Source organism: Solanum dulcamara, chromosome 2 (genome assembly GCF_947179165.1).
Source record: "Solanum dulcamara chromosome 2, daSolDulc1.2, whole genome shotgun sequence".
Classification (NCBI taxonomy): domain Eukaryota; kingdom Viridiplantae; phylum Streptophyta; class Magnoliopsida; order Solanales; family Solanaceae; genus Solanum; species Solanum dulcamara.
The window spans coordinates 28,392,110-28,404,743 of NC_077238.1; the positions used below are offsets into that span (position 1 = coordinate 28,392,110).

Consider the following 12,634-nt stretch of genomic DNA (forward strand, 5'->3'; position numbering starts at 1 on the left):
TGTCTCACTTTGTTACTGCAAACATTGTTACTAATTAGTAAGTTGCAACCAAAAACTCAATTTACTTTATGCAATTTTATTTTTTAAAAATATTGACTACAACTGAACATGAACATAAGTGCTAGTAAACATATTTTCTCCGCATTTCATGGGGGATCAACCTCAACTCTGATTGAGTTCTATATATAGACTATACTTGAGACAAGATACACAAAGCTTGTTGATTTATATACCCAGTCAACATTCATCCTGACATGGGCCTTTATTTCCAGTTTTTGATTTTAGATTTTATAATTTGCTGTATATGAAATCGTTTGTCGGCCAAATGCCAAGAACTCGATCACTTAATTAAGTAAATGAATCAGATCATATGAAGGTCGTACCTCCGTTTGTTTCCACTTAAACGTACATTGGTCTTGTAACTATGTTTTTCTATATATATATATAATGAAAGCATTTATGATTATATATAAATACAAATTCATTTAGCGATAAGCTATAATATAATGTCATATTTACCTACTACTCACTTATAATATAATATAATCAATGACGTCTATATCAAAGAGCCGGCCGCACCCACTATTCAGTACGCTTGTAAAAGTACAAATAAATACATAAGTGTAGAGAGATGTACGTTGCATAGATAGTGACATTATATATAGGTCTTGTTTGGCCTTGGCCGGCCAATAAACCTCTTCCTCTACTCTCTCTCTATAATATAAGAAAACAAGGGACTAGAATATCAAAAGCAGCATTATATATATACACACACACATAATTCTTCGCAAGGAAGATGGTGATAATGGATTTGTGGAGAAATATGAATGGAAAAATGGTAGGGTCAGGAAAAGAAACGATAATTCTGGCACATGGATATGGAGGAGACCAGTCAGTTTGGGATAAAATATTGCCGAAACTGTGCGAGGCTTACAAGATTGTGTTGTTTGACTGGAGCTTTTCTGGTGCTGTATTAAAAGATCATTTTGATGTTGAAAAGTACTCCTCCCATGAAGCTTTTGCTGACGACTTGATAGCTCTTGCCGATGAAATGAAGTTGGAATCCTCTATATTTGTTGGTCATTCCATGTCTGGCATCATTGGTTGCATTGCTTCTATCAAAAGACCCACTCTCTTCAAAAGGCTCATCCTTGTTTCATCTTCTCCCAGGTCATACTTATTTTCTTATCTCACTAATATCAACTCTCTACTTCTTCCACACTTCAATTTCTTATTTCACATGTTTCTTACTTCTTAAGTTAATTAATAACAGATACTCCCTTTATTTCTTTTTATTTGTCACTTGGTACAGAGTTTAATAGAGAAACGAAGACCATTATTCTATTAGTAGATTCTCCACTTCCTCCTTGGTTTGCTGTGAACGCATCTATAGCAAATAAATTTGGACCTTCTTATCTTACTGCCCATTTCTATTCCTTGTTTTATTTTTGATGATATCTTTCTTTTAGTTAATTGGAAAAAAAGAATGATTAATATAATGCATTTGAAAGTTATTTAATTTTTAACTTTTTATTTTACTCTTATTATATACTTTTGTTGCTAAAGAAATATCATAAATTGTAATTGTATTTTAATTTTAGTACGTGTCAAAAGTCTCTTTTTTTCTCTTTCTTTAATTGCTATATATAAACTCTTATAAAATATGTATCAATTTTTTAAAATGGGAAAAAATCTATATACTCGTCAACTTTGTCATTTAAAATTGGTATACCTTTGTTATAAAAATGATTTATATATATCCTTATCGTTACAAAAGTGACTCATCACATATACTCTTCCGTTACAAAAGTGGCTCACATATAAGGGTATATATCATCCTTCTACAAAGTACACGGGTATATTTATTATATATGAATCCTTTGTATAATAATAAGGATATATATAAACCACTTTTATAACGAGAGATCTATCAACTCTAAATAATAAAATTGAAGCGTATATGATACTCTTTTCACTTTTAAAATAAATGTTTAACTAATATACTAGTGGAAACAATTTTTACACAAACATGTAATTTTATTGGGTAATGTCGTACCACATTATTTAATTATTTTTATTTTCTTAAAATCATTTTTTGATTTCTTTTACGCTCTCAACTCCTGATCAGCTTTTTGATCTCCCGGCTATTCCCCTTCGATTTATCTGCCTTAATTAAGCTTTTCATCTCAGTCCCAAAAATATAATGATTCTACCCATCTTTGTTTAATTTGAAAAAATCCGAAAGTTATTCTATTAAAAAGAATAATATCATACTCAACAAAAGAAGTTGCTCAATTAGGGATCTGTGAATGCCCCGTCTACTCTCCTAACCATCTTGTAACATTTTCGGAATATGAATAAAATGTGCTTTAGGTCGGAAACGATTTCCAAATAAAACATTTATTGGTTTAATTTTTAATTTTTTAACATTAAATTGATTATATTTTTAAAGTTATGATATATGTCTTTCTCCTAAACGAAACCGTAAAAAGATAAGGTTTATCCTTTCTTTGAATGGTCCTTAATTAATTCCGTGTGTCTTGAGAAAAGAATTTTCCTTTTAATTTTGAATCCGGGTACGTACAGGTTCATTAACTTGGAAGATTACGAGGGAGGTTTCAACATACCAGAGATGGAAGAGATGTTTCGAAACATTGAGGAAAACTATGAAGTTTGGAGTTCAAACTTTGCTCGTATAGCTGTGGATCCAAGTGATCCTCCTTCTGTTGAGAAATTTGATAAATGCTTGAAAAGAATGGGAGTTGAAGTTGCATTACCTTTGGCCAAAAGTGTTTTCCTCAGTGATTATAGAGGAATTCTTGACAAGGTTATTACCCCTTGTACCATAATCCAGACCAAGGTTGATTTTGCTGTTCCAAACTCAGTTCCTATCTTCATGCACAACACTATCAAGGGAGAATCCACGATTGAGATCATCAACACTCGAGGCCATTTCCCCCAGCTCACTGCTCATGAAGAATTCCTTAATGTAATTCACAGAGTCTTAACTTCTTAGAAGAAAAATATTATCTTCCAGTTTTTTTAAAAAATAATTAATTTCTTGTAATGAAAGAAAAGATGAATTAAGGTTAAAAAGAAAAGAACTATGATCAGTTACGTTGTGGAATAATGCACTAGTAATCTTGTATCCATGACCTTTATTGGACAAAAGATGATACTACCTTGGTCTTTTGTTAGGATGATTTGTATGGTTGTCATGTCACAGTTTGGGCTAATAGTGTTTTGAATGCATAGTTTGTCAATTTGGTTGCAAATGATTGGCATTTGTGAGAAGGATAAAAACTTGTTCTATTGTTTGGTGTTTAATTTTTTAGGTCTCATTTTCCTCCAGTAAAATAAAATTGTTGTTTTGCGTCGTCTTATTTATAAATCATGCATGAATAACTATACCATTAATATATTAGACAAAATTGTTCATCTTAATTATTTAATTTATATTAAGATCCATTGAGATGGTGAACCACAAGTCAAAGTTTGCACCTTTTTCTTAAACAAATCTGTCCGTACAACTCTTTATATTTCACTTCTAATGGTATCTGACATCCGTGCTAGTTTCTTTCAAGCGATATAAGAGCGGGATTTTCAACATAAGGACAATACCTTGAAAAGATTACTAATGGAAGCACCACCAATTACACAAGAGAGACAGTCTGCTATTCAGAACACTTTCCAGTTGTGATGGGATTGCATGAAGGATCAGCTCTTAGTCCGTTTCTGTTTGCCTTGGTGATGGATGTATTGACGCGACAAATTCAAGGTGAGGTGCCATGGTGTATGTTTTTTGCGGACGACATAGTCCTCATCGATGAGACTCAAAGCGGAGTTAACGCTAAGTTGGAAGATTGGAGACACACCTTGGAGTCTAAAGGGTTTAAATTGAGTAGGACCAAGACAAAGTACCTAAAGTGCCAGTTCAGTGAGACTCCTCAAGAGGTTGGCGCGGAAGTTAGGCTCGGGGACCAAGCCATCCAAAAGAGAAGTAATTTTAAGTACCTTGGTTCTATCATGCAAGGCAGCAGGGAGATCGACGAGGATGTCACACATCGTATTGGGGCAAGATGGATGAAATAGAGGCTCGCCTCCGGTGTGTTATGTGACAAGAAGGTCCCACCACAACTTAAGGGCAAGTTCTACAAATTGGTGGTTAGACCAGCTATGTTATATGGGGCAGAATGTTGGCCAGTTAAGGTCTCCCACATGCAAAAGATGAAAGTTGTCGAGATGAGAATATTGAGATGGATGTGTGGGCATACCAAGAGCGACAGAATTAGAAATGAGGTTATTCAAGACAAGGTAGGAGTGGCCCCGGTGGAAGACAAGATGCGTGAAATACGACTGAGATGGTTTGAGCATGTGAAGAGGAGAGTCCTAGAGGCACCAGTGCGGAGATGTGAGAGGTTGGCCATGGATGGTTTCAGAAGAGGTAGGGGTAGGCCAAAGAAATATTGGAGAGAGGTGATCAGACAGGACATGGCGCATTTACTACTTACCAAGGACATGACCTTAGATAGGAGGGTGTAGAGGACACACATCAGGATAGAAGGCTAGTACATAGTGGCATTATTCCCCCTTATCCGTAGGCGTATTAACGTACTATGATTTCTTGTACTCTGGTTTATGTTATTTATGTTATGTATGTTATGTTACCTTATTATGGTATTTATGTTATTATTTGACGATATCTACTATGTTTTCTTTTGTTTGGTTCTTTGATTATACTATTGTTTGGAACTCTTCCGTTATCTACTTTTCTACTTTTAATATTCTTGTCTGACCTTTCTTCCTATGCTTTTTATTGAGCCGAGGGTCTTTCGAAAACAGCCGTCCTACATTGGTAAGAGTCAGGTCTGCGTACACTTTACCCTTCCCAGACCCCACGATGTGGGATTTCATTGGGTTGTTGTTGTTGTTGTTGTTGTAGACAGTCTGCTATCATACCATAACTTTTCAAATAAAAAACCTACTAGCAACAACTGATGATTACTAAAAACTCTAGATAAACTGGAGCCCTCCGAAATTAAGGAAATCTCATTAATGCTAGATAAAAAGTGATCCTAATAATGTATCTGCGGTCGATCATGAGTACCTAAATTTATATCATAAAATGATACAACGTTGAAGGGCGTCGATATATGAAGTGTACAGTATGTGAAATAACCAAATGAAAATATCATGATCTAAGTTCGGACCGAGATGTGACACGACGAATAAGATTATGAAAGACCTTTAACAAGCATCTTATCTTGAGCATGACTTAAGAATAAACAACACATGCATAATGAAACAGAATGCGGAAGATAAGTCTAGAGTCTATCAATCTCAATATAAAAGAAATCTTAGATAGTATCTATGAATACGAAAACATGTTATGTCTGACATCGCCTCTACTAGTCATAGACAAGGGCATAAGACAAACCCTACCTCACCCAAATAATCTAAGTCTAAAAGTCACGAAAAAGGCATAAGAAACCATCATAGTTGCGCCCTCAAAACATGAGAACTTACCACGAAGTGTAGTGTCAACAATAACCTGTACTAGCGACGAGGATGATGAGTAGCATCAGAAACTACATTATGAGACAATGTCGGCAGAAGTATGCATTATTACATGAAATGTATTGAGTATGTGAGAAATATGCATAGGGTAAATAAGAAATCATAGTGAGCATTAAAATGAAATGCATGACCAAAAATGCTTTAAGGGCTTAAAAGTAAATAATAAACCATAAGATAAGGTCAATGCACTACTAAAATACATAGTGAAAAGTTTTAAGGAAAAACATGGTTCTTTTTGTGGGATATTAACCTTAAACGATATTAATACCGTATGAGCTATTATATGGAATTCGATGTAACTCCTATACCAAAAAAAGAGATGCTACTTTTCAAGGTGGACTTTGTATCATTTCTTTAATGTTATTGTGGATCCACTAGCTAAGTCACTTGTGACAACCTACGGGAGCACGCAGTTTGGGACAAGAGGTTGCTACTAGAGACTCCCTTACCAAGACTCCACCTCAAAGTGCTCTCGGTGCTAAATCAAATTCCAATGGAATAAATAAAGTCAATTATAAAAACATAACATTAGGAAAGACAATAATCAAATACCAATCCACATCATAAAAACCGTATAAGAGTAGCTCCTTCCAAAATCATGATCCATAAAAGTAGTTCATATATACACTTACCTTTCTAAGCATCTAAATCATGATTTCTTTCATGTTGTGAGAACTTGTTTTCACAAATCATTGGTACTTACTCAAAATCATCCTTTAAACATATTTCAACATTTTCATAAAACATGCATAAATCCTTTATCAAAATTTATGATCATAGTTCATTGTTCATAAGTGAAATTCAAAGCATAATGCATGGGCCTATATATAATCAACTATAACTTATGTATTTTAGTCAAATCATGCATAATAAAGTAAAATAACATCAATTGAATCATAATAAAATGGACCCATGAAGATTTAACATAAACCCTAATGGATTTATGTGAAATAGAACTTTGGAGATAGAGATCTTTCTGGACCCAATGTTAGAAAGAAATCCATTGGTGAATTTCCACATACCATGATAACAAATCCCAAAAAGCAATGGAGGTTTAACTTGGAACCCTAGCTTGATTGAGAAGAAAATCCTTAAGAGAAAACCTTTGAGTGCCTTAGGGAATTTTATCAAGAAAGAGAGGGAATGGATAAAGTTTGAAGGGTTTGGGTAGTTATAGGACGTCCAAAATAGTCCAAAATGATGTAGCTTAGGTAATAAAAGAATGGGAAATATCCAAAATACCTCTAAATTAAAAGTTGCCGGAGTGACCTACGGTTCCTTGAATCGGATTCCAAATTCCATATTTCTGAAGTTTCATCCACGAACTTATCCTACGAGTCATAGAACCTGTTCGTCGAAGTCATGTACAAAAACTCAAGCTATAGAAATTTGAAATTTGTCCTGAGTCTTCCTGCGACCCCGATCTATGGACCACAGGACTTTGTATGGTCCGTATATCCCTCTCGTCAAATGACCTGACACTTAGTAAATTTTAAAATCTTAGAATCTTACCTACGAGCCCTATCTACAGCTCGTCATACCTTCAACAACCCATCTTGTGGGCTAGTTCATCAACTCCTAAAATTTTCCCAATTTTTCTCAACTATACAGGCTTTCTACGACTACATTCCTATGACTTGTAGGTCTTTGTACAGCCCATAGGTCGGCTCATAGAAGCCTACACTAGTTCTATTTCTGTAAAATTTCCTTTTGTTCGACTTTTAAACTTTCCCAGATTATTATAATATCTCTCCTTTGGGAACATACATCTTCGAATTGGACTTAATCTAACATTAATTATAAGACCCTGAAAGTCAAAAAGCCTAACAAAAGAAAAATCTTAGGAAAGGGTTGTTGTTGCAAAATTAAATGGAGCCATGTACGAACCGTACTAGTTTATACGGTCCCTAGAAAGCTTTAGTGGAAAGTTCTATGAAAAAGGGAAATTTTTGAGTTAAGAATGGTTGTTCTATGTCAATAAAGAAGTCTACGGACTGTAGATCGCCCCGTAAAGAGGGCTTTTGAGAAATTGGGGATGAACTAATTGACGGAAGGTTCTACGGCCCATGGTAGGTTCTACCGACTGTAGGATGGTCCGTACACCACACCACCGAGCTTAAGGGAAATTCAGACCGAAGGAAACTTTGACGGGAGGTTATACGGCCTAGGGGAAAATCCACGAGTCATAGACCCTATCCTAAAATAGGAAGCTGATGTACCTTGGATTTACAGTACTTTTAATAATTTAAATTTAAGAAATTGCATGTCTTTTAGGCATTTGTTAGTAGATTTGATGTCATTTGTGTTTTTTTGTATGAAATTAAGTAGGATTAAACGAAGAAACAACGCACCGAGTATAGGAATTTTGGAGTCTACATAGCGAACCTATGAGTCGTTAAAATATCTATAATTCGTAGGTGGCAGTCGTCAAAATGATAGAGAAGAAATAAGGCAGAGTTAAAATTACGAGTCAAGTCTATAACTCTTCCAAATGATGACGTGTCGTAAAGTCAATCGGTAGAAGAGATTATAGTAGTTTAAAGTAGGACCTAATCTACTAGTAAAGTGTACGAGTCATCATGTTGATTATGAATCGTAGAAGTTGTTTGTGAAGAATATAAATGCATCAGTGAAGGAAGTTGTGTTACGACTTGGGTCTACAACTCACCAACTTGAAGACGATTCATAGAAGCGAGTCGTAGAACCCAATCGACTTAAAGTTTCCTGTTTCTTCCAAGTTCATGTTTAATTAGAATTAGTTGTCTATAAATACATTTCTTAGGTTTATTTTTATATTATGCACATTTTCGAGTTTGAGAGTTAAGCTTGAACTACTTTTGGGATTTTTTTCTTGAATTCCCAATATTTGTTATCAACGTTTACATTTGAATTTTATTCGAAGCTTTTGGATTCTCATATTCGTTCTTTTAAGTGCATGATTTCTTTTAAACTAAATATTATTGATCGTGATCACATAGTTATGAGTAGCTAATTCCACAACTAGGGTTGTGAAAAACATGAAGAATTAATCATGTAGACTTAATAAAAAGCAATTCTTGAATAATGTGCATGCATGTATTATTTTTCCCTTCACTTTGATTGATTTTAATGATGGCTAGCATTAGAACTCACCTTATTCTTACTTTCTAGATCAAAAAGGTAACGAATGGAAAATGGGATCAAATAATGAGATTTGGGGCTAATCATCCTCATCTAATTAGATTGAATGGATTAAGGGATTACTAAATTTGGGATCCTTGGTAAGGGTTAGTAAAATATACACTCGTAGATGGATCAAGTTACGTAGTAAAATTCACTTATTTTTTGGATCAAGGACTTAGGTGAACTTAACTTACCGATTCTACATGTATCATACTAGAAAAGAATTACTAACAAAAGAGGTCTACATAGTTAAGGATTGGTGGGGAACACGTACACCCCATTTTTTTCTTTTTATTTTTGCTAAAATAAGTTTTGAATCCTAGTGCATGCCAAATACAAGGAGTCGAGGCCTTCCCTTGAGTCCCTTTAATCTCGAAATCAAAAGCACTACATAGGATGGCGAACAATAATAACAATGATTGAAATTAAATTGGTTATGATATCACATAATGACTCAGAGGTCAAAAAGAGAATGCACCGCAATATCTTACGCAACATCAACCACAAAATGTTCTCAATAATCAACCAGTAGTGGGAGAACTTCCTCCACCCAGGCAATGATTTGACTTTGGCATATAGAACAATTATGTAGTCAACAATGACGCCATCGGAACTACTGGCGCCAATAGGTTACCTCCATTATCGCTTGGAACTTAGTTCAACATTAGACGCAGACTTATTTAAATGCTTCATAGTCGAGAACTGTTTGTTGTCCTGGCATTGAAGGATCCTTACACCCATATCAATAATGTGGTGTCCTTGCTTTGCATGCCTTGGCCACGTCATTCCCAATGTCTTGTCAATTGAACTTAATCTTGACTGATTGCATTGAAACTTGACTAGGCTCATCATTAAATCCCTAGTCATGCCTGAGCCACTCAAACCATCAAGCTAAGGGTCTAACACCATGTACTATAGGGATATTCAACTTTGAAAAGGTGGTGTACGACTTGGAATCTAGCATTAATTTAATGCTGCTAGCAGTTTTTGGACAACTGGCTTAGGAGCCCCCAAATCAACATCAATGTATCTCTTGATAGCATATCGTACTGTGAAGAAGCCCATGGTCATTATTTATGATGTTCTAGTGAAGGCCGAGTTATTTATATTACTTACGGACTTTTTCATTGTTGACTGCGAGGTAATTTTAATGTTCCTATCATTATAGGTAGACCATTCTTGGAAACTGGATGTGCTTTGATGGATATGGAAATTGTTCAAATGAAGTTTCAAATAAATAATGAAGATGTATTTTTCAATGTATGTTGAGCAATGAAGCATCACAATGAGCTACGAGTAGTGTCCGTGATTGATGTTGTTGACGATATGTAACTAGAGATACCTATTGAGGAGAGATTGAGAGTTGAAGCTCTAGCAAATTTCATCATGAGCTTTGATGGAGATCACATTTGAGAGTATGACGAGATGGTTTATGCAGTCAATGAACTTGGGATGCTCAATTATATACCGAAGAGATTTGACTTAGACTTGAAAAATAAAGCTACCCTACTTGCAAAACCATCCACCGAGTGTTGCCGATGTTGCCAACTACTTGGTAAGTGATGTAGTGTCATCCGAATTGAATGTTTACCAACGTGGCAAGTTCATGTCTGATGTAAAGAAGTTCCTTCGGGAAGAACCATACTTGTTCCGTGTCTGTGCTGATGGGATTATTCGTCATTGCATACCCAAAGTTGAGATAATGAGTATTCTGGTGGCATGCCATTCACCGTCTGTTGGTGGTCATCACAGTGATATCTGGACAGCCTATAAAATTCTATAATATGGGTACTAGTGGCCAATAATTCATCAAGCCGCGCATGATTTTGACAAGTCTTGTGATCATTTTCAAAGAGAAGGAGGAATTTCAATGAAGCATGAACTCCTGCTCACTCTTATTCTAGTCATTGAACTGTTCGATATATGGGGAATTGACTTCATGGTTCCTTTTTTGAGTTCGAGTGTAATGAAGTACATCCTTGTTGTAGTTGACTATGTATCTAAATGGGTAGAAGCTATCACATTTCCCAACAATGAAGCAAAGAGCGTCACCACATTCCTCAAGCGAAATATCTTCTCAAGATTTGGTACACCAAGGGCAATAATTAGCGATGGAGGTTCCCACTTTTTCTATCGATTTTCAAAGTGTTACTTGAGAAGTATGGAGTTTGACATAGTGTAGCAACTACTTATCATTCGCAAACTTGTGGACAAGTCTACTTCTCCAATTATGAAATCAAGAAAATACTTGCAAAGATGGTGAATGCAAATAGAAAGGATTAGTCAAAGAATCGTGATGATGCACTATGGGATTACCACAGTACATTCAAGACTCCCATAGGTAGGTCACCTTATTAACTTGTCTTTGGGAAATGTTTCCATCTGCCCGTAGAGTTGTAATACAAAGCTATGGGGTGTTGAAAATTTTTAATATGGATTGGGATGCCGCATCGAAGTAAAAGATGAATCAAATAAACGATCTTGATGAGTTTCGTCTAAATACATATGAGAGCAGAACTTTGTACAAAGAGCGAATGAAGAAGTACCACAACCAAAAGATTGAAAAGCGAACATTTCCACCCAGAGACCTAGTCCTTCTTTTCAATTCAATGATGCATTTATTTCCTGGCAAACTCAAGTCAAAGTGGTTAGGACCACTCCAAGTGAGTTAAGTTTTTCTGCAGGGTGCAGTCGAGCTAGAAGATAAGGATGGAAAGAATTTCAAAAAGTTAATGGTCAAAGAATAAAAGCATATATGGGCAACGAGGATGAGATCAAAACTGTGGAAGCATGGAAGCTTAGTGAACTCTGAGTAACTAGAAAAATATGCATCGTGCCGCGACGTTAAATCAAGAGCTACTTAGGAGGCAACTCAAGCTATTTTTTTCTTTTGTTAAATTTATTTTGTTTTGTCTCTTTTTATTTTCAATTGTTACTTTTTAGGATAGCATAGACTACGTTAGGGTTCATGTCAAAATAGCCTAAAAAGCATAAAATATAGGCCAAAATATGAGTACATTCCTATGCTGGAATGTGAATACTGGAAAATGAAAGGAGAAGAAAGGAATATGAGTTATTTCTATGGGTTATAGTAGTTTCTACAACCCATAACCTTAACTCGTAAATGTCATGACCCAAGCCTAGGTCCTAGACGTAATATGGAAAATAAGGAACTTGAAAGTACCTAAAACATGCCTCTTAGCATTCTTTTAGCCTTTTATAGGTAATAACAATAAATAAACAAGCAAAAATCATAATAGTAAATCTTCAACTTATATATGTCAAACAATACCTCTAACTTTTAGGTTTAATAAGGCTAATACAAGTCCCTAGATCACCCTCAATCATAATAGAATAAAATACTATAGTAAGGGTCTAAAGAACTCAACATATCCTAAGCTAGAAAGATAAATAATTATTGTTCCTGAACCATGGGAACTCACTAAAAGTAGTTTTCAAACGAAAGCTCAACTAATCACGTGGAGGAGAATGAGGAGGAGTACTGATACCTACATGGTGATATCATGTAGGCAAAAAAGTATGCATTAGTACTTTGAATGTACTAAGTATGTAAGCATGCATGAACATTGAGAAAATATTAAAATATTTATGTAATATGAAATATAATGCAATGCATGCATAATCAATCATATACATATCCTTTAAAACATTCATTTTATGGAAAGATGATCATAATCGATATTTAAGATCATGCGAGCTATTACATGGAATCCAACATTACCCCGTACATTGGCTGAGAGACTCCTTGCCAGGTAGAACTCCATCAACTTCATTCGTTTCTTTAACTTTAACTTTAAGGGCTATTTGTGTATCCATTAGCCTAAGCCTATAAAGGATCCTATGTTGGCACATAGTTAATGAGACAAGGGCTTAC

General features: G+C 35.1%; 1 protein-coding gene across 1 annotated transcript; it reads left to right on the forward strand.

The window, feature by feature from the left end:
- The first annotated feature begins 606 nt into the window (after nt 1-606).
- LOC129880479 (strigolactone esterase D14) lies at nt 607-3,313 on the forward strand. Its single transcript, XM_055954523.1, has 2 exons — nt 607-1,170; nt 2,587-3,313. Exons 1-2 carry the CDS (start codon nt 797-799, stop codon nt 3,014-3,016), a joined length of 804 nt encoding a protein of 267 aa, XP_055810498.1. The 5' UTR covers nt 607-796; the 3' UTR covers nt 3,017-3,313.
- The last annotated feature ends 9,321 nt before the right edge of the window (nt 3,314-12,634 follow it).